This window comes from Aulonocara sp. 'chitande type north' Nkhata Bay, linkage group LG9 (genome assembly GCF_057382095.1).
Source record: "Aulonocara sp. 'chitande type north' Nkhata Bay isolate Kocher_YH1m ecotype deep benthic linkage group LG9, A_spYH_male_GT1.1, whole genome shotgun sequence".
Taxonomy (NCBI): domain Eukaryota; kingdom Metazoa; phylum Chordata; class Actinopteri; order Cichliformes; family Cichlidae; genus Aulonocara; species Aulonocara sp. 'chitande type north' Nkhata Bay.
The window spans coordinates 18,485,418-18,511,971 of NC_141352.1; the positions used below are offsets into that span (position 1 = coordinate 18,485,418).

Consider the following 26,554-nt stretch of genomic DNA (forward strand, 5'->3'; position numbering starts at 1 on the left):
TTAAAGCTTATTTCTGGGATTGCATCGGGGATCTGCTCCGAACCATGATGTTCACAAACGACATTGTAATCTGTAGTGTGAGTGGGGAGCAGAGGTAGTGAAGGTGGATGAGTTTAAATACTTACGATCAGCCATCCAAAGCAACAGAGAGAACACACGAGAGGTGAAGAAGAGAGTGCAAACAGGGTAAATGGGTGGAAATTAGTCTCAGGGATTTACGATGTAAAAGCAATTTTATCACTCAAAATAAAAACCTCAGATATAAACTAACCAGTAATAAAAATAAAGTATCTCACATTGACCCTAAATCACCGACAGGGGGCATTTTTTGCCGCCTAATGAAAAGGATTCGCCACCTTTCCCAGCAGCACTTCATTTCCCGTGATGCTCCACTGTTTGAAGCGGTATCCGTGGAAACGGCACAGGAAGTGGCGCGCAACTGTTGAAAAATGTCTCACAAACTGAAGAGGTGGTTTTGATGCTATTATTTGTCACCAGCCTTTAAAACGGCGTCTAAAGACAGCTTGGTGGGCGTTTCTCTTTATTAACCGGAGCTCCACGTTGTAAAAAGTATGTTTTTTCAGTTTTAACTTGCCTTTTAGCCTAAGATAGCTCAGCCGTACATCCTAGTTTAGTGAAAGTTACAGAAGCTTCGCCATGGGAATGAGAGTTAACAGCTAGCTTGTTGTTACATACTAAACACTTTTGGTAAATGAAACGTGTGCAGCCTTAACGAAGTCTCCTTGTCGTATTGTTTGTGAGCAGATGTCGTTTGTGAGAGTGGGGCGTCCACAGCAGCACGCCAAAGGAAAAAGGCCTGTTCGCCCCAAGAAGGCAGCAGCTCAAAGAAGAGAGTGGGTGGTGAGTATTGACAGCTGAACAAATACTAGAGACATATGAAGGCCAGTCACAACTAAGCAGGCAGTCTTGTACTTGTACATATTTCTGTGCAATTAGAAGACAGTCTACTCTTGCTTGCTGTGAATCTTCTCTACCATAATCTGAAATAGAAAGGTATGAGGAGAGATTATTTGTTTTTTAGAGGTTACTCAGATCATCAAGGAATCTAATTTCTTGCTAAACTAAAGAAACATGTTCATGGTGTAAAAAAACAATAATTCAAGCTAACCTTTTATAAGTTCCTTTATTTAGCCTGTCTAACTTCTCAGCGTTTTGGTTTCAGAGCACTGTCAACGACCTCTCTGTGCACAAGCTGACACCTGCGGAGCTGGTAAGGTGCAAGAACATTTGCACTTTTTATTTTTTAAGTGTTATTTACTGTACCTTGGTCTCAAGATTGTCTGATTGTTCTTCTGGTTCAGAGTCATCGGCATGAGCTCCACAAGTCTCACAACAAAGCAGCAGCTCAGTGGGAGCTGAAAGAGAAAGCCCTGAAACGACGTCTCAGGCACGCAGGGAGCCCTGCACCCCTGGACCAGGCCAGTCTCAGCATCATCAGGGAGGTAAGTACAGTGCTGTGAGAATATATATATTTGCTCTGTTCCTGATTTTTCAGTTTCAGCATTGCACGTGTATCTGTATCTTTTTAGTGGCTCTTACAGTGTTGAGTTAAACTCAGTTGTGTGGCGTTGCTGCAGGTTTTCTCTGATCAGCTGCTGCTGCAGGATGTGTTGGCCCGTTCTGACAAAGCCCTGGCTGTGGTCAAAGACCTGTTTGGAGATGCTCCACGCAGGCACACCGGTATCTGGCAACTTGTTTTGTGTGCAGATAAACAGATGCAGTGACTAGATAGAATAACTTCTTGTCCATTGCTTTATGTCATTGAGATACCCGATTGTTGAACATTGGGTGTTTGTCCCAGTATTTTCATTTTGAAGAGCTACAAATTCTCTCTGATGGTTGCATAAGTATTGCTTTATGTCTAAATGTTTTTCCTCAGGACACCCCAGAGTGACTGTGGCTCCAAACTGTGACTCTGACTCAGAACTGCCTGTTCTTCAAAGACCAGATCGTCCAACTCATCTGTCTCTCCTCAGCCAGTCAATGATGGATCAAGAGGTGTGTGTGTGTTATTGAGACTGTCATTAGTAGCTTCATAATACAGCATGTGCAATGTATAATCTAAAGAACAACAACTATGCTTATTAGTTTATTTTATTTCTTTTAATGATCTAAACCCTATATTTAACAGAAAACACTCCAGAGGTAACATATCCAATGCTTACACTGATTTAAAAAAGTGTATTTTTAAATACTATACACCGTTTTGAGTTTTTATTTGCATTTTACACAATTACAATGATTTATTTCAGGCTCTTAATGAACTGGAAGCTTCAGAGGACGACCACAGAGACGATGCCCGTCCTTCAACCAGTTCAGAGTATCATGTAATCCGAAGGTGCTAATCCCTGCTAACTGTTATACACTACAACAGTGACAGAGATGCTGCTGTCACTATTAGATTGCTCATAACGCTTTTTTGCAGGGTCAATGTACAAAAAATGAAGGCGCAGCCTCGGGCTAGAGTGTCACAGCAACACAAAGGTCATCATCACAGCTGTCACCGTGGAGACAAGGATAATAGTCCCGTGACACCCTGTACATCAGACAGGGCACCAGCTCAGAGAGGTAAGATAAACAGATAATCAGAAGGTCTTAGTGCCATTAGAAGTGTGTTATATTTATTTTAAGTAGTGATCAAGAAATCATTTATTACAATCTGGCATTAGGCGTGAAAATAAACACTTATCTAATGTCATTTCAGCTCTCAATGCCACCGTGGCTGTTCAGCGTGTTCGGTCCAGACAGAGTCAGTCGGAGGACGCCAGAGAGGAAACATCAGTCCTGGTTTCTCAGGTTCTTAATTCTGAACCGCCTCAGAGCAAGTCAGGTAATATCTGCAAGGGATGGATTTTCTCCAAAATGAAATACTCTGTTTGGAGATGAGATCATGTCTGTTGTTCTTCTTTTATATGCTGAACAGACTGGATCGGTAATCACACCAGCAGAGGCAGGAAGTGTGTTTCCCAGGGTTCAGAGCTGGACGGCTCCTCTGTTGCCTCTCTCAGCGGGGATCAGTCCAGTCTGGGCCTGCTGCAGGCCATGTTGGGTCAGGTGGAGTCGGATTTGGACGCACTGAGCCCTGATACAGCACCAACATCTGCACAGAGTCCCAAAAAGCACAGAACACAAAGCCTTACTGGATTTTCTGTGGCCTTGGTCTCTACACTGGGACGTTTGGTGCACCTCCTTAAAAAGGTACTGCCAGATATCAAAAAAGGTTTTGTCACACAAGCTTGTGGAGATTATTATTCAAACTAAAGATAATCCATGCAGGCTTTACTCACATAAACAAAAAATAAGATCGTGGTACCATTATCACTGCATCTTTTAGTTTATAGGATACATTCATTTCTTATTAAATGTTGGTTTTATTTAAAAAGTCATGTCATCGATGGGGATGCAAGGAGACACGAATTCCTAGTTTGAAATCTTTAGATAGCAGCAAAACCACATTTTAGAAATGCTTGATCTGTAAAATGTTTGTTACTATTACTGATTTAGCATCACTAATGCTGAAAGTCTCATGTAAATATGCTGAAGCACAGTTCTTATCTTTTTCAGGGGTCTTCACATTAGGGCTGCTCAATTAATCAAATTTTAATCACGATTACGATCTGGGCTTTCAACGATCATTAAAAATGACTGAGCCGATTATTAGCCCCTCCCTCATTTATCCGCGACACCTTAAAGGCCGTCTGTGAAAATATTGTCGGGCATAAACCGGTCCGTGGCGCAAAAAAGGGTGGAGACCGCTGATTAAGAGGACCCGAGGGAAGCTCGGAAAGCTAAGCAGAAGTTATTTGGAGAGGAGAGTGACTGCCGTTGGTTGAAAAGAGAGTTAAAAAAAAAAAAAAAAACTTCAGTGGTGTTGCACACTATTTTATATTATTTTTTTAAAGTTATTGTTAACCCTTTAAAGCCGGTCAGAGCAGCACGCTCCGTTTTGCGTAACTATTTTTAAATCCCTGTAGAATCTGAACCGTGTAAGCTAGCGCAATAATTTGTTTTGCATATGAAACCGGAGGAGTTGTACTTACATCTGATGCCATCAGCTTGTCCTCGGTCACGGTTTCGTTCCACATAAAGCTTTGCAAAAACTGCATAAAAAGCGCTTGCAGGAACAAAAACATAATATTCCAGAAACACGCTTTGCCGTTACTATCAGCTGTTCGTAACACTTCCCACAGTAAAATGATGCACCTGCTGTTTTCTTTGCAAATTTGCATCATAGGATTGTTTTTTGTTTTTCCTGCAGTATATAAAAATTGCTGTATCTCCAAAATAAAACTATGAAGACACTCAAAATAAATTTCCTGTTGTTGTAAACTATTTTTTTGCAACTTTATTGTATTTAAAGTTTTGAGGGATAAACCTCTTAAATTTCTCCAAGTAGAAATATATGTAAACAAAAAAAAACGATTTTCAATTTTTTTTTGTAGTTTATTGCACTTTTTTGCAATTTATGTAATTACTATGGACTTAATGCATACATATTATTAAAATATGGGCTATAACAGTTGTATTGATGTATAGCAACTTGAAATGCTCCCACAAATGGCACTACAGCATGTAAAAAAAAAAAAATATATAAGCTCTGGTGGACTTGGTTCTATGGTAGGTCTTAAAGGGTTAAATAAATATCGTCAAATAATCGTGATCTCAATTTCAGTGAAAATAATCGTGATTATCATTTTTGCCATAATCGAGCAGCCCTACTTCACATTAATAAATAGAATTAGTTTTTAAATTGTAGGGCAGGTTTGCTTTGATGCAAATATTTGCAGTCTGCTATATGTGTTTAAATCACTGTCTGCCTGTAATGTGTTAGAGGGAAGATGAAGCTCAGGAGGCGGCACAGGAGAGGAGAAAACTGGAGGAGGAGCTGAAAGAGCAGCAGAGGCTCATTGATGCTCTCACTGCTGAAACCATGACTCTGAGAGAGGAGGCTACAACCCTGCAGGTGGGACTGGACTTAGGTTATTGTTACTCCATCTATGCTGATAAATCATGAGTTGGTGACGATGTGCCTCTCAGGCAGGGTTACAGCAGCGGACAGCAGAGCTGGAGCGGAAGTTGGACACAGTGGTGTTGGCGATGGGAGGGCTCGGACTGCTGAGTGAACACAGTGGCCAAACCCCACACTCTGAGGTTAAAGTTGCAGGTTTGTGCAGTCTGTCTGTGTATATTCTGTCCAGAGGAATTTGGTAAATGGTGAAAATGGTTTATATTTTGGTGAACTGTTGGTATACAGGCTGTCAGTCTGCGACGGGTGCTGAGCGAGTACCTGTTTCTTCTGCCGTCCTCCTCTCACCACCTCAACAGCGGGACCACTTTCAGCATGTTCCTGGTAACTTTCTCACTTCCAAAATTATTATCTGATTTCAAATATTCAGCACAGAAATGATTCACCTTGAGGCAGCTAATTTTTGTTTCTCGTTCTTCCACAGCAACTTGTCCTGCGCCACCGCACCAGCAGCTTCCTGCTGCGGATCTCCTGCTCTCCTATGGGGACCTCCGCGCTCACAGCTCAGACTCTAGTCTCAGCAGTCTGCCCCTAGTTCAGCTTCCCTCTGCTTCCTCGCTATCGCTGACCTCTGACCCTCTTCGCTCACAGAGGTCTCCGGGCACAGTGCTAGCTGAGATTGCTCAGCTGAGCAAAGAGACCGATCTTATCAGGGCTCAACTCAGCCAGGCAAAGGGCCTCGGGTCAGGGGTCAGAGAATCGCTCGACAGTGGCAATGAAAGAAGAGGGTCGAGCTGCAGCAGCACCGGGAGAGTAACACCTCAGAGCGCTGCAGAGAGCAGGATGTCCGGGTCCAGCTGTAAAGAGAGGCGGAGCCAGCATGTGTGGACTCCTGAAGAACAACAGCTGACTCAACAGGTGAGATTTAAGGGGTTGTTTGAAGCTCTCTGAGAGCAGCTCACCTTTTAGAGGTGGAGTAGTGGCTCCCCTGACTCCGCCTAACTTTCTGACCCTCCCTTCATAGCGTGATGGGACAGGTGCGTCGAGGAATGAACTGCGCAGAGCCTTTAGGTGGCCTCCTCATTCAGATTTAGTAATGATTCACATGCGGTGTGTGTCTCGTTCTTTGTTGTTTTTTTGTTTTTTTTGCTTAGGCAACATCACCCAACACTTTCAGTGAAAACAGCGTGGAGCAACGCCTCCTGGAGCTGAACAGGCAGAGCGCTGCAGCCCGAGGTCGACTGCTGGAAATAATCGAGCAACAGAAGCAAAGTGTTTCAGCCAGAGTCTCTCCCTCTATCTCCCCGATCCCAGCTTCTGCCTTCAGCCCGAATCCAGAATCCAGTGGGTAAAAGCAACATGTCGCTGTCTGTTTGGAGCACACATGACAGTTTAAAATCATTACGCCTCATCTTTTGCAGCGAAACGCCTGGAGGCATCAGAGCTGCTGCCCGAGCGAGAGCTCCGGTCACACAGTGGTGGCGGTGAGGGTGAGAGGAGGTGAGTATCAGATCGGCTCAGGGAGGGATGTTATGACAAATAACAGCAAGGTTCTTTTTACCATTTCTTTTCCAGCACCTTAAACAGACACAAAGTGATGATGTCAGGAAGAAGAACTGACTGAAGATCACATGATGTAGATGATTAATTATCTTTGCTGCAGGTTTGCTGGCTCTGATGCATCTTCTCACAGTTTTGAAAGAGAAACCAGGGATGGCAAAACACAGGTGTATACACACACACACACACACACACACACACACACACACACACACAATGTGCATTATTTACATGTCGTTGCTTGGATTTGAAAAAAAGACTTTCTTCATTGTCAATAGATGGACAAGGAGAGAGCTCGAGAAGGCTGGTTTGCATTGTCTGCTCACGTGAGGTGACAAGAAGGACAACCCAGCATACCTGAAGATGTTTATTACGCAGAATGTTCTTACTATTTTTATCTGTTTTATTAATGATTGAATTAAAATGTTTTTACTTTTATACATTGTTTTTTTTTGTCTTCACTGTGACAAGTTTCTTTCTCCATTTGACGGACGTGACCCACATTTCCAATTTATTAGAATGAACTTCTGTTTGCCATTTCTTTGGGTTTTCCTCCTCAGTGTTACATCTGAGTACTCAGAAAACCCTACAGCTGAGTAATGTGTGAGCAGATGCAATTACTTTTTAATCTGTCTTCATTCAGTCTTACTTACTTGACTGTTTTTCCTTGCTGAGCAGTCTCGCTTTAATATGGAAGTTTGATTTGTGGTGGAGCTGTAATCTGCAAATACAGTCTGTATCTCCATCTGTTCGTTTATGTTTGAGGCTGTTCATTGGTTTCCTTATCTCACATATACGAAGGTTTATAAAACTGTCTTAATGTATAATGAGTGCCTTGCAAAATGTGCTTACACCTCTGGTGCGGTGGTTATGTAGTCTCTAGTATAATATGTACATGCACTGTTTCATTTTACAGTATACTGTAATGATCGTCCTTCCAGGAAATTTGAACCATCAGACACTTAATACCCTTTGAATTTTTTTCTGCGCCAGTTTGAAAGTTTGAACATTTCCAGTTTAGAAATATCTCTGTTTATAGAAGGAAAACTAAACTAAAATCAGGCTTTATTTGACAAGCATATGCTGGCATCCATGAAAGAGTGAAATTTAGATGCAGACACTCTCCCATGATGCCAGTGGTTTTACTTGGAACCCCTGTTGGTAATGACACATGCGGTTTTTCAAACCTTAGCTCATGATTAATAGTAGGTAGGTCAGCTACCACGTCCATAGAGAACAACCTCCACTAGGGTTTAAATAGCTGGGACTCTCCACCTTTTTGTTTTTCAAGCTGAACAAACCTCTTGGATGAGAAGTGAAATGTTTTAAAGGAGTCCAGCTGCCTCTCTTAAGACGACCATGACCTGATTGACTAGGAACCTACACAGATATGGAGTCAGCATGTCTTGTAGATTTCAAACGACATGCAGATAATATAGAGACTGTATCCAGTCTTTGTTTATCTTGGGTCTGTGTTTGAGTCCTTCCTGGCAGATAGAACAGTTCATTTTACCTGAGATTTACCGCTTAAAGCACATATGATAAAACACTAAATGGATCTAGGCAATCAAGATTTGAGACTTGCAACATAAGAAAATGTAATTTTTCAGAAGCTGACCACGCTGCAGCTGTCAGCCAGCAACCAGGACAGCAAGCCGGGCGAGCTCATCTACCGCGTCACCAAACAGACGAGCCTGGGACACCTCGAGCATGCTGCCAGTCTAGGTAGACCAGACCTATATGTCAGTGTTTTTAGAAAGGACGGAAAAGTAAAGATGAACGCCAAACTAAACCAAACCAAACTTTTCCCACCGCTTGGTGAGTAGTTGGCATCCTACATGCAAACTGCAGATGACTATGGCAATCTGATTGCAACCAAAGCAATCACAATTATGTTTTTGGTGCAGCAGACCCTGATTTCACCTGGCAACCACCACAAACCAGTGGCTTTACCCCCCAAAGTTGCCAGGGTTGTGCAGCGCTGTGGTCGATTAATCACCTCTCCGGTTTGAGCCTGTTCTAAAGTGCCTGTTGGTGTGATGGAAGTATTTAAAAAAGTGACAGCAGGGTGTGGAGACGGGAGCTGAGCCGAGGAAGCCTTCATGCATCAAATACCAAGAGTGTCAGGGGAACACCGGGGAGGACGACAACAAAACTGAAACAGGGAGCTAAGAACTTAATCACAAAAACCCGACTTCACTACCGTATGTTTTCAATGTTTTTCTCACTTTTTACAGAATCAAAGTCAAAGTAATGTCAGTACTTCCAAGCTTTAAACCCTGCATGGTCGTACTCTCTCCTGCACTCCATATTATCCTTTGTTGATCTACACACGTCTGTTGCTGCCACGGACGTCGCATGCTCGTACGTCATTGTCATGAGACACTCTCGCGAAGAAAATGACGAGGATTAGTTACGCAGTAATGTAGCCTGCTTACGGGAAAGTAACAGTAATCTAATTACTGTACCTTTTTTGCAATAGTAATCCCTTACTTTACTCGTTACTTGAAAAAAGTAATCAGACTATGCGGTGTTGCCCATCTCTGGTCCAAATACAGAAAGTATCATAGAAAGATTTAAGGTATCGTGCCACATTTGACCTCTGACCTCTTGTTCATGGTTAATAAATTAAGAGTCAAAGGGAAAGACAAATTTGAAACTTTGATACTTACTACCGTTGTTTGGAATAGATAGGAATATAGGGAATTCTATATTTTTATTTAAAGACAGGACTCACATGTTTTCATTTCTAGTCTTTAAAACCTGTCTCTACCCATCTAGTATTAATTCCTTCTGAGATACAAGTATGTATATTATGCACACACACAAACACACATGCTGCTATTACCCATTTCTTGTTTTTATACCTAAGATGAATTATTGTTGAATGAAGACATTTTTCAAACACATGTAAAATGAGGCCAATTGTGTTTATTGGGTAAAGGAAAAGGTAGAAGGGGGAAAAGGGGGGATAGAAAGAAGGAAAGAGAGAGGAGAGAAAACCCCAACAATCCCCTCTGAGCAAGCACCAGGCGACAGTGGATAGGAAAAACTCCTTTTAAAGTGAAAGAAACCTAAAGGAGAAACCTATGGCAGAACCAGGCTCAGGAGGGGGCAGTCAACTGCCGGGACTGGTCGGGGGGTGAGGGTGAAAAAAGAAAAAGGAGGGAGGGGAAGGGGGAAAATGAAGATGGAATAGAGGTGGAGGAAGACGAGCTTACATCAGGTGAGAAGCAGCAGTGTCTCTCCTCCAGAACCAGTGGAAACGTTTTCTCTTCTTTTTTAGATATTCTTCCACCAGCACTTTTTTCTCAATGATGAGGGTTTTCAGCTCATCCATTGTTTCTGTGTTTTCTTTCTCAAGTTTGTTGCATCTTTTCACCATGTCTTCTAATTGTTCTTGTTTTTCTTTAAGATGGTCTTTCAGTTCTTTAACTGTTGCCTCCTCTATTTGCTTTGCCTTGTGCACATCTGTGTGCATGTCTTCCAGCTGCTGGTTTCTCTTCTGGATATCTTGAAGTCTACACTGCAGGTCTTTATGTGTTTTCTGTTGTTCTTGCTTTTGTGCCTGGATTTCAGTGTTTTTGTGCTTCAAGGTCTTAGAAAGTTCTTCAAGTTCTGTATTTTTTCTCAGCATTGCATTGATGCTACTCTGCATCGCTGAGCATTGATTTGCCAGTTTTTTCTTTTCTCCTTCCAGTACAGTTGTTTTGTACTTTGTTTCATTATACAGTTCTTGGAGTTCTTCATTTTTCCTCTGAAGAATAAGTTTTTCTTCTTCCAGTTGTATTTTCTGTTGGTCTTTTTCTTGAAGCAGCTGGTTATTTCCGTGCACTTTTTTATCGAGCCTGATTTGGAGCAATCTGTGTTTTTCCTCCATCTCGTCAACATTGGAGCCCATTTGTTTCAGTTTAATTTCCATTTGCTTCTTGTTTTGAAGCAACTGTTGATTTTTGTGCAGAGTTTTGTCATGTTTCACCTGCAGAGCTTTGTATTTTTCCTCCATGGCTTGGAGTTTGCTCTGCAGGTCGCTCTGCTCTACGGGCTCTTGTTTTTTGTCTTGGAGGATCTCCTTATTTCTCTCCAGAGCTTCATCAAGCATAACTTGCAAGCCTTCATTTTGTGTCTTGATGTTCTTCATCTTGCAATCCATTTCTTCCTTTTGTATTTTCTGTTGGTCTTTCTCGTGAACCAACTCTTTATTTCTTTCCAGAGCTTCATCAAACATAACTTGCAAGCCTTCATTTTGTTTCTCGATGTTCCTCAGCTTGCAATACATTTCTTCCTGATGTATTTGCTGTTGGTCTTTCTCATGAAGCATCTCTTTATTTTTGAGCTGTGTTTCCTCAAGAGTCATTTGCAGCATTTTCAGTTCTTCCTCCAAGACTTCAAGCTTGGAGTCCGTTTCTTTCTCGAGCATTTCTTGTTGCTCTCTCTCTTGAATGAACTCTTTATTTCTGTGCACTGTTTTCTCGAGCCTGATTTGGAGCAATCTGTGTTTTTCCTCCATCTCGTCAACATTGGAGTCCATTTGTTTCAGTTTAATTTCCATTTGCTTCTTGTCTTGAAGCAACTGTTGATTTTTGTGCAGAGTTTTATCATGTTTCACCTGCAGAGCTTTGTATTTTTCCTCCATGGCTTGGAGTTTGCGCTGCATGTCTCTCTGCTGTGTGGACTGTTGTTTCTCTTCTTGGTGGATTTCTTTCAGTTTTTCCAGAGCTTCGTCAAGCTTCTCTTGGAGCTCCTGATTCTTCTTGAGCATGTTTTCCTGTTTTATGCTCTCTTTTTTCTCCTTTTGGAGCAGATCTTTATTTTTTTCCAGAGCTTCGTCAAGCTTCTCTTGGAGCTCCTGATTCTTCTTGAGCATTTTATCCCCTTTAATGCTCTGTTTTGTCTCATTTTGGAGCAGGTCTTTAATTTTTTCCAGAGCTCCATCAAGCTTTTCTTGGAGCTCCTGATTCTTCTCGTCTTGGAGAGCCCATTGTTTCTCCTCAATAATACCCTGTTTTTCTTCAAGCTGGTAGGATAATTCTTCTAATTCAGTGCTCTTTCTCTCATTTTCTTCCATCAGGATCTTAATCTTTTCTCTGTTCATGAGATTTTCTTTCTCCATTTCTTCCAGTCGCTTTTCCTCTAACTCTACCTGTTCATCCCAAGGAAGAGAGCTGATATAAGGGTCTAGGGACTCATACCATGGAATAGAGCTGGGGTCAACTTCTTGTCTTTCTTGCTGTTTCTGAGACATGTTGGAGTCTGTATACCGTGAGTACGGAAAGGATCCAAATGTTTGCACATACAGTGAGTGAAAGCATTGGGTGGACTGAATCAGGGTAAATTAAATTGATAGAACTGAGTGGAGTTCTATCAATTGTATTGATCAGAGAGTTAGAACAACAACTAAAAGAAACTTTGATTAATCTGAAAGGAACTAATATAGGTTAACTGGTAGCTGATACAAATCAGGATTTAAAACCTGTTTGACCCCTTGTTTTATTCAATATTGCAATTTATATGATAACTGTTCCATGTGAAAATGTTGGGAAATGAAATATCACAGCTGGAACTCAATAAAAGTGTAAATTCAGAAGAAGTTTTGGTCTTTTCCTCATTAATGCACATCATAGATAACTATGTAATGTGTCTGTTGCACACGTTGTATTTCAGGAATAACTACAAACGTGTTGTATTACAAACAGCTGTATCAGGTCTTTGCATCCACAATCAGTGAGGATAACAAAACTGGAGACCAAAAAAAAAAAAAATCTGGTTCTTGTTTTTAAGACGGTCACCTTTAGTTTCACGCTGAGTGATGCTGGGTTGTTACAGACAAACCTGATTATGTTTCCCACTGGGTTTTATACTTCAGAGGCAACACAGAGTAAAGAGAAGCATTGTTATTTCAGTTTAACTTTAGTCTCAGTTTAGTTTAATTCCCTTGTAAATTTGATAAGAGCCAAATTGAGGAAACAAACTCAGTGTGTGGCCAGAAAATGCCATGGTGGCTTACAAACACATGTCACAACAAAATATGAAGGATAAGACAACACACGTATAACGGAAAGAGACGCCACGACTTTGCCACGGTGCCATGGACGCCCAGGTTTGCAAATACAATAACTTGAAAATGAAGCAATGTTGTATTTTCAAATTGATACCATAGATACATCTAGCACAAGACTCAAAAAAGTTTGAATCTTCGTGACCTTGACCTCAAGGTCTGATGCCAAGTCTTGTCACTGGAGATTGAGGTGATGCAGGATTTTGAAATTTATTCTATATGTGCAGCTACTAAGAGGCTGAAGGATAACACTGATATTTTTATATTTTCATGGAGCTGCTCTCAAAGCTTTGTCATCTCTCCTATAATTTAGTCCTGGTCCTGCATCACAGTGTGTGGTGTGGAATAACACTGTGATAGTGTCAGAAATTTAGCTTGATCATCTGAGTGTAGCTGCTGCTGCTACTAGCCAGCAAACCGAAATGCAGCATGTAGTGATGCACTGACGCAGGCATTTGATTTGGTATTGGACACATTGCACTCATAAAACCTGGTGTCCGTCGCATATGTGTTTGCGCTGCAGGTAATTAAGTCCTGGGTGTTTTATCATTGAGCCAAATTATCATACTGTTACACTCCTGTATCTTCTCCTGAGTGCTGGAGGGGACAAAAGACAATGGTCAAAGACAATTATTAATCCATCTATAATATTTGGAGGTACAGCTGTGTCCTGGGATATCCTACACTTCCATGCGCAAACATGGATAGCCTGAGGTTAAGAAAGGAGCAAGACGGTGGTCCCATGATAGTGCAGTTTTTGTTATGGCCTGCAGGGGGAGGCAATTTCCAAACAATTTCTTACTGAGTTTAATTTATTACAACACTATGTTTCGGTCACTAATTGTGGTCTTTTTTTTAGTTATTTAGGTAAAGCGGGCCATGCCTTACAGCATCGTTACCCTGCCTCTAACTTAGGAGTGTGCAGTCAAAATGTGGAAAGTGTTCAGTGTAATAAATATCTCCCTTTTGATTCAAAGCTGAATTTCAAAGCAAACACTGAAGCTGTGTGCAGAAAGGGGCCCCAGCGGCTCTTGTGTTTAAGAAGGCTTTCTTGTTTCCACGTTGATAAAACCATGATGGTTTTATTTCATCATGCTTTTATTGAATCTGTTTTGTCCTTTTTCTTGGTGTTGTGGTTTGGATAGTTATCTGAAAAGAGCAGAAACTCTCTCAGATTGTTAAGTGGTCTAACAGGCTGATTGGAGAACCACAGCTGAATTTTCCTGTGCACCAGACAGTTACAGCGGTCAGCTGGTTTAATTTTTCTTGATGATCCTTTACATAGTGAGAATCGTTTTCTTCCTCCCGGACAAAGGTTTCTGGTCCCAAACTGTAAAACGACAAGGTTTTGTTTTCTGTTGTTTCTTCAATTCACGAGAACAAATAAGAGATAAGATAAGATAAAACTTTATTAATCCCTCGGGTGGGTTCCTCTGGGAAATTCGGTTTCCAAAAGCATAGCACCGACAGAAATTACAGAATATTATACACACACACACACACACACACACACACACACACACACACACACACACACACACACACACACACACACACACACATAAATACAGAGACATATATAAATAAAATAAAATATACGAAGGGGATAAATAGAATAAATAGGAATAAAAATAAAAATACAAGTGAATTGCACATTTCAAGTATTGAGGTCTATTGCACTGTTGACTATTAACAAAAGTATTGCACATAAGGTATTGCACAGTGAAGTGAAGAGGCACTACAGCTTAGTTGTTCCCCCCTCCTTTGTCCTCCTGTTTCCCCTCCCTCTCCCCTCCAGAGAGGAGTTAAACAGTCTGATGGCGTGTGGGACAAAGGAGTTTTTAAGTCTGTTAGTTCTTGTCTTGGGGAGAAGCAACCTGTCACTGAACAGACTCTTCTGGTTGTTAATGGCCGTGTGCAGAGGATGCCCAGCATTGTTCATAATGTCCAGCAGTTTTTTTAGTGTGCTTTTCTCTGCCACTGTCACCAGAGTGTCCAGCTTCATGCCGACCACAGAGCCAGCCTTCCTGATCAGTTTCTCCAGCCTGCATGAGTCCTTCTTTGCTGTGCTGCTCCCCCAGCACACCACAGCATAGAAAAGTACTCCAGCAACCACTGACTGGTAAAACATCCTCAGGAGCTTCCTGCAGATGTTAAAAGACCTCAGCCTCCTGAGGAAGTACAGTCGGCTTTGGGCTTTTTTATACAGGTGCTCTGTGTTGCATGACCAGTCCAGTTTATCGTCCACCCACAGCCCGAGGTACTTGTACTTGTTGACCACCTCCACCTCCTCCCCCTCTATCTGAACCGGCAGTGGACCTTCTCTGGACCTCCCGAAGTCCACAACCAGTTCCTTAGTCTTTGAGGTGTTGAGTTGCAGGTGGTTTGTGTGACTCCATGCGACAAAGTTCCTCACCAGACTTCTGTACTCCTCTTCCTGATCATCCCAGATACACCCCATGATGGCCGTGTCATCTGCAAACTTCTGAATGTGGCATAATTCAGAGATGTAGCAGAAGTCAGAGGTGTACAGGGTGAAGAGAAGAGGGGACAGCACAGTTCCCTGTGGTGCTCCTGTGCTGCTGACCACAGTGTCAGACGTGCTGTCCTGATCTAAATCTACCTACAGTTACAAATAAAATACCTGAACTGTAAAATGTTCAAATCAAGGATTCCCAGAACTGTAGTTTCTAACCCAGCGTCCACATAGAAGTTATTGGCAAATTGAAAAAGAAGGTTGGTTGCAAAGTGGTTTGCAGAAGAAACGGCTTAATAAACACAGCTGATATGAACTTTGTTTGTTGGATACATTGAAACTTATTTGAAATAATCATAAATGAATCATCTTTAAAATATACAAGACACACCAAAAAACATTTTAAGCCATCGCATCACCTTCTGTGGTGAATTTATCTGTTTGAGAAACAAACGGTTCTCAACACCAGTGGATTTATTTTTCACATGTTCCAGATGTGAAAGGTGGTGGTTTTAAACTTGGAAAACTGATGCTGTCCATTAACAGAATAGACAAGTTAACTACTTTCCCTTACTTTTGTTGGCTGAATCTCAATGTCGAGATGAGATACAGAGGTAAACACGTTTTTTTAGTTGGCGCTGTGATGTTGGATATGCTGATTTCTGTGTCTTGAGCCAGTAGTGAGGCGATGCTTCTTAATAGCTGTATTTTTGCTATGATGGCTTCATCAGGGACGCTGAAATTGAAAAGAAAACTTCCTCCTCAGCTGAATCATAGTGTGACATTGTGAATGAAATACCCAGTAATGAATTCTTGCACTGTGAGAGTCCCACTTTAAAGCAAAGATGATTTCTGATGTCTGTCAGGCCACCAATCTGATCACCAAGAAGGAGCTGCTGACCATGGACCCGGACACAGATGATGGACAGCTGGTTTATGAAATCACCACAGAACCAAAGCACGGCTTCCTGGAGAGCAAGCTGAAACCTGGGAACCCCATTACCACATTCACACAAGGTACAGAAGCTCTCTCTGTGGCCTTTATATTTACAGCAGTAACATTTTAACTTATTAGATAACCCATCCCTCTTGACTTCTCCTCCCCAGACAGCTTCAGTCCTTGTCCACAAAAAGAGTCATTTCATCAAATTTATCCAGAGAGTCTGTATTTATAGTGTTGATCCTTCTTCTTTGAAACGTTTGCAACTCTCTGTGGCATGCTGGACCAATCGGGGCCAAATCCTGATTGGCCCAAAATATTATTTTGGTTAAATATTGACTATTTAAGAGGCTGAAAATACTTATTATTTATTTTATTTTTCTTTGTGAGGCTGAAAATACTTTTAAGTTTACTTAACATGTTGTCTACAGTTTCTGCAGTTCAGCTGTTTTCAGTTAAGAATGGATAAACCTCACTGTGTTTATGTTGAACCATTTTTGCACTACATTTTTTGTACTATTTTGATACCTACAGCTCCTAAATGGTCTGAGGCACAGTTTAATGTTGGCACTGAGAAATACACTCAACAAAAATATAAACGCAACACCTTTGTTATTGCTCCCATTCCCCATGGGATGGACGTAGAGACCTAAAATTCATTCCAGATACACAATATAACCATCCCTCCCAAACAGTGGTCACAAATCAGTACAAATGTGTGGTAGTGGGCACATCTGCCATATTGAGATAATCCATCCCACCTCACAGGTGTGCCACATCAGGATGCTGATCTGACATCATGAGTAGTGCACAGGTGTACCTCAGACTGCCCACAACAAAAGGCCACCCTGGAATGTGCAGTTTTTTGCGCTATTGGGGGTCTGGGGACCCAGAACCGGTCAGTATCTGGTGTGACCACCATTTGCCTCATGCAGTGCAACACATCGTCGCATGGAGTCTATCAGATTGTCAATTGTGGCCTGTGGAATGTTGGTCCACTCCACTTCAATGGCTGTGCGAGGTTGTTGGATATTCGTGGGAACTGGTACACGCTGTCGTATACGCCGGTCAAGCACATCCCGAACATGCTCAATGGGTGACATGTCCGGTGAGTATGCTGGCCATGCAAGAACTGGGACATTCTCAGCTGCCATCTGCCCTGAACAATGTGAACCATGATTCATCCGTGAAGCGCACACCTCTCCAACGTGCCAGACGGCATCGAATGTGAGCATTTGCCCACACAAGTCTGTTACGGCGACGAGCTGGAGTCAGGTCAAGACCCCGATGAGGACGACGGGCATGCAGTTGAGCGTCCCTGAGACGGTTTCTGACAGTTTGTGCAGAAATTGTTTGGTTGTGCAAACCAATTGTTCCAGCAGCTGTCTGGGTGGCTGGTCTCAGACGATCTTGGAGGTGAACCTGCTGGATGTGGAGGTCCTGGGCTGGTGTGGTTACACGAGGTCTGCGGTTGTGAGGCCGGTTGGATGTGCTGCCATATTCTCTGAAACGCCTGTGGAGACGGCTTATGGTTAAGAAATGAACATTCAATGCACGGGCGACAGATCTGGTTGACATTCCTGCTGTCAGCATGCCAATTGCACGCTCCCTCATTGCTTGTGGCATCTGTGGCATTTTGCTGTGAGACAAAACTGCACATTCCAGGGTGGCCTTTTGTTGTGGGCAGTCTGAGGTACACCTGTGCACTACTCATGATGTCAGATCAGCATCCTGATGTGGCACACCTGTGAGGTGGGATGGATTATCTCAATATAGCAGATGTGCCCACTACCACACATTTGTACTGATTTGTGACCACTGTTTGGGAGGGATGGTTATATTGTGTATCTGGAATGAATTTTAGGTCTCTACGTCCATCCCATGGGGAATGGGAGCAGTAACAAAGGTGTTGCGTTTATATTTTTGTTGAGTGTAGATTAAAACAGACACATAAAAAAGTGACGCATAAAACAAACATTGTTCATTTCTAATTTAGTTTTATTCATTTCATCATTAACTTGCACTCACACTACTACACTGCCATTTTAGTTTCAGGCCATTAGGTGGCACAGTGCACTTGTGGCAGGATAGTGCTAACATGTAAGCAAGATAGAAGACTGGCATCCTTGCTGGTATCCAGTTAGGGAAGCAACACATTAATAGGAGAATTCTGAGTAAAACCAAAGTTATTTTCCCTAGTAACTAGTTACTTTGAAATAACTGAGTTACTTTTGATAGAAGTAACTAGCAATGTAACTAAGTTACTAATTTAAAGCAACTTACCCAACACTGGTTACGGCTGATAGTCTCTTCTTTTTAAAGCACATGTTTTGAGTGATCAAAGTAGGGAAAGCACGTGTGTAATTATTAGTGGTCATTGTGGGTGGGACTTAATATAAGTGAGCCATGATAACATCTGTGCTTTTTCTTTAAGGCCTTTTAGAGTAAAGAACTATCAATGTCTCCCCCCGGACGAGAGTGACGCCACTGGGATATTCAAACCAGTTTGGTGCGTGGTAGAGATTTAGTCATTGTTGATGGCCAACTTAGCCTGCGGTTTGCTCAGAGCTGAATTTTGAGATGTAATACTGCGGCCAAGATTTTTTTGGCAGTACCACACAGGGTGGTGTTTTGGTTGGACTGTTTTTTATCTGCTTTTGCTGACTTTGACTGATGTTAGAAGAGAACAGTGTTGGTCCCGAGTTTTGATTTGTTCACAACCAAATAGTTGTTTCTTTTCCAGCACATCCCAGATTTGCCACAGTTTGGCACAAACTGGAACAAGCCACGTTACAAGAAGGGTGTTCACTCAAAAATAGTTTTATTAAACACTACAAAGGACTGAGCAGTTCTTCTGGGCCACCTTTTATAGCCTTGAAGGCCCAGGCAAACTGCTTCAGCTGACAACCCTCCCATCTCAGCTAGTCATCAACAAGATTAGGCAAGGACCTCCCTGGAAACAGGAGGCATCTGACCAGTTTGCCTCCTGGGCACCTCCCAGGGGATTTGGTTTTGCTGAGGAGGCCCGGGCAGACTCAGGACATGCTGTAGAGATTACAGATCTCAGCTGGCTTGTAAGCACCTTGGTGTACCCCTGGAAGAGCCGGAAGAGGTGGCTGGGGAGAGCGAGTTGTGCTCTCTGTTTAGACTGCGAGGGGAGAGATGGGTGGATATTCTATTGAATTTGCCGTAGTGTTCGAATGATAATTTAATGGTTTCATGGGTTATGTATTGCATCCTTATGTAGTTTCAATTATTCTGTATTTGTAATATTTTTGTAATATTTTAAAATTACAAATTTTTTCAAAAATATGATTTCGTTTAAGACGGTGTCACCTCCTCCTAAATACTTGGATTGTGTTGATATTTTTGATTGTACTTATATTATATCATCATTTTTAATACAGTTTATGCCTTATTAATAACATCAATGTTCAGTCATTTTATAATAACTACACTCACTTAATTTACTTATGAAGAGCCCTCTTCTTTGACCCCATCCACTCAAGTGGCAGTGCTGCTTCCTGTGCCCTAAATCAGATAGTCATAAATAAATGATTGTAAGCTGACTTACTTCCACTTCAGGTAGTGTTTGCTGTTGGTTTTAAGGTTTCTGGGGTGACACTGAAGGAGTAAAAAGAGCACTTGAGTTTTTTTCACTCAGTCAAGAGAGCTGTGTGGGCGACGGCAGCGGTCAGCAGAGAAATCAAAAGGAGTAAATATTGCAGATAATAACAGGATGGAAGCATAAAGGCTACGGGAACAGCAGCCGTAAACGTGGGGTCAGATGTCACGGTGGGGACGAAGGGGGAGGCGGGCAGGGCTCATTGTGAGTGGCCTGGATGAGTGAATGACGAGGTGAATGGGGATTAACCCCACCCCAGTGCCCATCAATACCCCCTCCTCCACCACAAGGCCTCGGGGAAGGTTCCCATGTGACAACCGCCTTTATCCGGGCCTCTCAGCAGTGCTCGGATCACCTCTTCAGCTCTTCACAAACATATATTCACACATGCATGCAGCAAGTTGTAGCAGGGGGATAGAGAGAGTTCGATTGCAATTAATTAGAGGGGTATTCAGTAAAAAAAAAAAGTGTATGCAATAAGGCTGGAACAAGAAACTGGCAAATACACATACATAGTTGAGGGGTGTATCAGGGCATGTAAAGTGGGGGTGTTTGGTGTTTTCTTCAGTCAATTTAAATCTGCCCCCACTTCAGCTTCATGGAGGAGTTTGAAGTCATTCATAAAAACATGCACACTAAAGCTGGTGCACACACTCGTAGGGTTGGCTTTGATGTTGCCCTTAAACCACAAAGTGTTATCTAATTGTAACATGGACTCTAGAGTACAGGCACTGATTTATTTAAAAAATATAATTTTGTGTAATTATATAGATTAGATTTCTTTTCAAATGTTAAGATTGATCTCCTTTAAAAAAAAAATTTTTTCTTTAGTAAGCCTATGAAAGCTTCTCACAGTAACAGGACTTCTCAGAAGTTAAGGAAACTTTCTGTTTTTTAAAATTCTGTAAATCCCCTTAACTGTCGCAGTGTATTTAAATGGCCACTAGAGGGCAATATAGTTGTGTTGCTACAGATCATATTTGGGGAGTTTATGTTGAATTACTTCTCAAACCTTTTGACTTTTTCACACAGAGTTTTATGAATAAAAAAAATACAGTTGGGAAAATATTTAAAGAAGCAGAAAACAATGGTTTTATTCTTTAAAGAAATGTAATAGTAGCAAAGAATCTGTTTTTCCAACTTTCTAAACACGCAAATAACAAAGGAAGAAGAATCCAATTTTCACAGTTAGTCTGTTTTGATGCAGATATTTAGTTGTGTTTAGAAAATATTATCTGAATACTTTTTACTGCTTTGTCACCCAGAGTGCTTTTAAACATGTCTCAAAGCTTATCAGCACAGCGTGACGAGGAAACTGCATGTGTATGTGTGTGTGTGAGTGTTTGTGTGTGTGTGTGCATGTGAGTGGATGCCCACGTGTGCAGGAAAGTACTCCACAGCTGTGCGAGGTCCTGATCTGAAGCAGGCTATTGCTTGCTGTGAAAATATTATTGCAAGTGTTTATTATTGCTTCAGTGTGAAACAGTGGGAGTGTTGTGTGTGCTGCACGGGTTGGTGGAGTACGGAGAGAGTGTGTGTGTGTGTGTGTGTGTGTGTGTGTGTGTGTGTGTGTGTGGAGGAGTAGTGGTAGGAAAGGACTGAGGGGGTAAGGGGTTGGGAGGATATTTCCCCCCCCCCTTCTCCTCCTCCTGTGTTTCCCACCGGCCAGCCCCCGGCCCGTGGCCCATTGCACCCTGGGTAATGGGGAGGCCTATTGGAGTTGATTAGTTCCGGCTGGATCCCAGATAGAGTTCTGACAGGCAGGAGAAACGAGCTCCCAGCGTGACCCTCTTCTCTTCCCCCCCACCACACACCCCTGTCTTCGGCACAATGGGCAAAGCAGGGGAAGGACTTTTTAAACAACTGCAGCTTCACTCTCCTCCACTGCTCCCCTCCCCGGTCCAAAAACTGGGCTATTATTACCACAAAAACCACATTATACTGCTGCACAAATACAACCTTTACCACTTCTGCTAGTGACTGAGCGTGTGTGCATCCACCCCCCACCCCACCCCTTGATATCCGTCAGATCCTTTGCAGATTTTATGAATGCCATAGATGGACATGAATGTTATAGATGCAGCACGCTCAGTGTGTTGCCTGAGGAATTGGTCGCATACATCAGGATCAGCCTCGGCGCATTATTCTCCTTGACAAACCATCACGTCCACCATGCTGGACACCTGTGGCATACACTGACGTCTACTAGACGCATTCCTCAGCAGAGCAGCGGCATTCATACCCTATCCCCTCTGCAGCTTCATCCTCTTTAATTCCCACTCTTCTCCCCCCCACCATCACCAGATCCTCTCTTTCTTCTTCTCTCCTTTTCTCTCTCTTTCCCTCTTTCTCCACACATAATTGATTAAGGTCCCGTTTTCATAAATCAATTTGGGACGCACATCAGTCAGCCCTGAATAGAAGAAGAACACCCCCTCCTCCTCCTCTGTGGAGCGGTATTAATCTACCTCAGCATGCCCTGCCACTCTCACTTACATACGCCCACACTCAACACAGATCTGGAGAGTTTGTTTTCTTTACTCCAGGTTTTGGCCATTGCAGGTCACCAAACATGAAATATTTAAATGTTTTCAGCAGTTTTGCAGACATTAAAACCTGGAGTAGGTAATCTGACACATGCACAGTTCCCAACTAGTCTGAACAAAGGGCTCTCTTATGGAGGAAAATAGCAGAGACATGTTGGTGTTTTGTTGGTTTATGGGTTACAAAGGACAGAAAAAAATCAGAGGCAAGCAAAATAAAGAGTAGATTTTTTTTCAAATGTGAGTGAAAGCAGTCCAATTTCTTCCATATGTCTTTGCTGTACATCCCTAAACAAATAAATATGTTGTTTGTTCGCTTTAGCAGCCTGTCTCTAAGACAAATGTGTCTCGCTGCTGTTTATAATTACTGCGCTTTAATTGTCATTATTATCAAGTGACTTCATCTCCTTTTCTTTTCTCGCTGCGTCTTTCCCCCCCATTCAGAGCAGTTGTTTTGGATGTTTTGATATGAATGTAACCATGACACCACCCTTTCTTATTAGAAAAGCCATGCCAAGTTGCAGTGGATTCTGGGAACATTAGCTTGCAACAGCTGCAAGTGATATGCCTGACTTTCCCGTCTCCCCTAAGTCTGGATTTTCTTACACTCTGCCCTTTTTCTCTCGTTTTCTTTCATCCCGCTTTTTTTTTTTTTTTTTTTAATATCTCCTTTGTGCCCCTGGTGTCTCAGCCTCCATTTGTTTCTTGTTCTTTATACCTTTCCTCCATATTTCCACTCCTCCATCCTTTTCTCCGTGCTCCAGGGTGCTGGCTTTAGTGGTAATGAAAGCTGCTTTGCCTTTAAAAATAGTTTGTCTTAATGAGAAGGGGGGATGTACGCAGAATAGAGGGGGCGGAGGGTCACAGCTGAAGCCAATTGCATCCCTTTCCTGTCTGAGGCGCTGCGGGCCGGGGTCAAGCCTGGGGTCACGCTGGCCCGGTGCTCCGGCTGGGTCCTGGTGCCGGTTCTGAATTGCCGCCAGCATGTGTGTGTGTGTACAAGACAGCGTGTGTGTTTTTGTGTGAGTTAAGAGAAGAGGGCAGAAGGCACATCTGTTTCTGATCCCCACAGAAAGCTTTGCTCTCCGGACCTGGAGGTGCTGGCGTGCCTGTGGAGCACGGAGCGGGAGCGGGGGGGCAAGTGAGCGGTCACACAGTATGTGTCGGGTACCACGTGGTGCGATGTGGCCTGTTTTACCACCAACTCTTCCTTCACTTTCTTACCCTGCGGCCTCTTTTTATATTTTCAGAATGCCTGCGAGACCTGAAATATCCCTACATGTTACAGAGCTTATATCGATTTAAATATATATGCACAGCTGAACCACTTTAAGACTTAAATTCTACGTCCAAAGTCTTAAAAACTCGCATGAAACTTGCATGAAGGAGGAAAACTTAAAATACTCTCATGTCTTTTTATTTTTAGGTATAAAGCTAGAAAACGGCTGACTTAGCTCAGCATAAAATGTACACCCTCTCCTGTATCTGTAAATTCAAATGCTAAATCTTGTTCGTGTTATTTGTACTAAAGCTAAGGTGTTACTAACCGATATGTTGTGCTTTTATGCGGTTATTTGTGGTATTTTTTTCATAACTGTGAGCAAGAAGTTGCTAAATATTCCACTGCTCATCTGGCATCGTCGAGGTAAGGTATTGCATGTTGGTATGGATTAAACGAATTAAATAAAACATGTTAAAAAGTGTGAAGCAGGGCTGGCAGGCAGGTTTTCTTACTTGTATGCAGAGATGGGTAATGCTTGGTTTTCACTCTTTTGCCGTAGCTTTCTTTATTTCTTTTTTAACCCCTGGCTGTTTGGGTTAAATATAATCATCCAAAAACCAAGATGATTTTTAAAGCTGCACTATTCTGGAAGATGCATATATTCTAAAACAACACCCCCATAAAGGGAAGTTTTCTTATTTAAAATAAAGTTTGATGTGTGTTTGGCTGAACAGCACAAGGGTGCAATCTTCCCATTGCTGCTTGTCATGGGAATTGAGGACAGTAGCTCTTCTACACTCACTGGACACTTTATTAGGTACATCTTGCTAGTACCAGGTTGGACCCCTTTTTGTCCTCAGAACTGCTTTAATTCACCAGCATAGATTCACCAAGGCGCTGGAATAATTTCTTAGAGATTTTGGTCCATACTGACATGATAGCATCACACAGTTGCTGCAGATTTGTCAGCGGCACATCCATGAGGTGGCTTTCCTGTTCCACGGTCATAGAGGCAGTGCTCAGTTGATACTAAGAGACCCATTGTCTTCTGCTACCATAGCCCGTCTGCTTCATGCTTCAACATTTGTGCATTCAAAGATGGTCTTCTGCATTCTCAGTTGTAACAGGTTGTTATTTGAGTTACTTTTGCCTTCCTATATGCTTGAGGCCGTCTGGCCAGTCTCCTCTGACCTCTGACATCAACAAGACATTTTCTTCCAGAGAACTGCTGCTCACTGAATATTTCCTCTTTTGGGACCGTTCTCTTGAGATGGCTGTGTGGGAAAATCCCAGTAGATCATCAGATTCAGAGTATTCAGACCAGCCTGTCTGGCAACGACAACCATGGACAATCAAAATCACTTGAATGACTTTTCTTCCCCATTCTGGTGCTTCAGCAGGTCGTCTTCACCATGTATATATGCCTAAGAGGATTGAGTTGCTATCATTTGATTGGTTGATTAGAGATTTGTGTTAAGGAACAGTTGAAAGTGTGTACCAAATAAAATGGTAAGTCTGTGTAATTAGTCGCCTTTTGTTAAACCTTCAGATACTCTGCATTTTCTCTTTCTGTCTCTTTATCTTTTTAATTCTTGTGTTTTCTTCTTCTCTTCCTTTGTTTTTTTTTTTTGTTTTTTTACACTATTTTCTGAAGCCACAACTCATGAAAATGTCTTCTTCCGTTAATCCCGGGCCCTTCCACCTCCTTTCTTCCTCATCCCCACTCTGTCCGCGTCTGCGTGGAAAAGGTAAGGTTGAGATGAAACACCACATCAGCCTTTGAAGAGATCCCATAAAACAGGCGTGTATTAACGAGCATGACTAACAAGCTGCAGGAATAGCTGCACTGGATCACACTAAACACACACACTGCACACATTTCTCCATCGTGATACCGTTTCCCTTCCTTTCAAGTCTTCCTTTTTTGTTTCTCAGTCACACCTTTTTCCTTTTTTCCACACCCATTTCATGCTTGAAATAAACCAGACCTGTTTTTAAATCATGTGATTTTTTTTCTTTTCTTTCAAAGTTGTGTCAGAGGATAATTCAACCTGGGTCTTATTTTTGCAGTCGTGGCCATAGTTTGTCTCAGTTGCGAAAAGATTTTAGGTGACTCACCGAAGTAATTACTGAGATTTGGGAGCGCTGAGTCAACAATGGAGTCTTGCGAGAAAGATGATTGGTCAGACGATTACGCCGGGTATAAACAAGCGAAATGATCTAAACTGCTTTATTTGAAACCGAAAGTGAGCTCACAAAAATTTTTGACAGTGATCAGGATTGAACAGTAAGTATGAGAGGTGAAAGCGGAAACAGCAGACAGTTTACTAAGTCTTAATGTGAGACTCTTTAACTACTTTTAAAAGAAGAAGTAGAAGATGACACTCTTCTCCAGTCTTCCTCTTTCAGCTAAAAAGTTGAGGCCTAAACTCAACTCCTTTCAGGACTTCTACCCCTACTAGGTTTGGCATGGCCAGTAGTTTATGGTGGCTGATGTTAGATACTGTTATGCTACTGACTCAGTTAATCATCCCCCCCTTTCAGATAGTAGGCGACTACTATGTCTTTATGGCTCCTTTCTTCTTTGCTACTGTTGCAACATGTTTTTGCTTTTACTCTTATCCCATAATTGTCACTTGAGGCCACACTGGCTTCTGTTCAGATGAAGTTATGTAGTCTAGATTAAAGTCCTTCTCAGGGCTCCGACTTAAAGCAATATTTAGACATTTTGGACACAGACTTAGCTGGTAGTGTGGTATATCACTTTAATGCTAGTACAGTAGTCAGACGTCTTTAATTGTTAGATTAGAAAAGTGTAACGGGGAAACAGCCCGGCTCTGTTCAAAAGTCAAAAAACCCGAGCGCCTCCACGGCTCACTAACGGAGCATTTCTAATTAGTTTGATACGTACAAAAACAATGAAAAGTGATGTGTTGTGGTGTAGCGGGGTTATGTGCTAAACCTTTTTCTTAGTCAATGGGGTTAAAATTTTATTATTTTTATTACAGCCCTCGCTAACTTGCCTCCCCCTGTTCCAGTTTCTCCAGTTTCTTACTATTCTTTCCTAACATGGGAGTGGTGTGGCACTTCATTGTGGGATCATTGTCCTGTTGCATGATTCAGTTTGGGCCAAGCTTCAGGCA

The 26,554-nt window shown here is 42.2% G+C and overlaps 2 protein-coding genes across 2 annotated transcripts; one reads left to right on the forward strand and one right to left on the reverse strand.

Annotated features, from left to right (window-relative positions):
* The first annotated feature begins 416 nt into the window (after nt 1-416).
* On the forward strand, nt 417-7,287 carry spice1 (spindle and centriole associated protein 1). Its single transcript, XM_086306268.1, has 18 exons — nt 417-570; nt 766-861; nt 1,184-1,231; nt 1,323-1,463; nt 1,599-1,701; nt 1,901-2,019; nt 2,274-2,359; nt 2,447-2,589; nt 2,726-2,851; nt 2,945-3,219; nt 4,853-4,984; nt 5,059-5,185; nt 5,276-5,371; nt 5,472-5,905; nt 6,142-6,331; nt 6,409-6,487; nt 6,651-6,714; nt 6,826-7,287. The coding sequence occupies exons 2-18, from the start codon at nt 766-768 to the stop codon at nt 6,880-6,882; spliced, it is 2,316 nt and encodes a 771-aa protein (XP_086162394.1). The 5' UTR covers nt 417-570; the 3' UTR covers nt 6,883-7,287.
* A 2,477-nt stretch (nt 7,288-9,764) lies between these two features.
* On the reverse strand, nt 9,765-11,792 carry LOC147321997 (uncharacterized). The gene has a single exon (XM_086305144.1). The coding sequence runs from the start codon at nt 11,790-11,792 to the stop codon at nt 9,765-9,767; it is 2,028 nt and encodes a 675-aa protein (XP_086161270.1).
* Nucleotides 11,793-26,554: the final 14,762 nt, after the last annotated feature.

What these genes read in the sequence shown, in the direction of transcription:
- spice1 (XM_086306268.1), top strand. Translation starts at nt 766, where the DNA reads ATGTCGTTTGTGAGAGTGGGGCGTCCACAGCAGCACGCCAAAGGAAAA. An exon ending in AGCTGACACCTGCGGAGCTG is followed by an intron (nt 1,232 to 1,322) that starts GTAAGGTGCAAG and finishes CTTCTGGTTCAG; the next exon opens with AGTCATCGGCATGAGCTCCA. An exon ending in GTCTCAGCATCATCAGGGAG is followed by an intron (nt 1,464 to 1,598) that starts GTAAGTACAGTG and finishes GCGTTGCTGCAG; the next exon opens with GTTTTCTCTGATCAGCTGCT.
- LOC147321997 (XM_086305144.1), bottom strand. Translation starts at nt 11,792, where the DNA reads ATGTCTCAGAAACAGCAAGAAAGACAAGAAGTTGACCCCAGCTCTATT.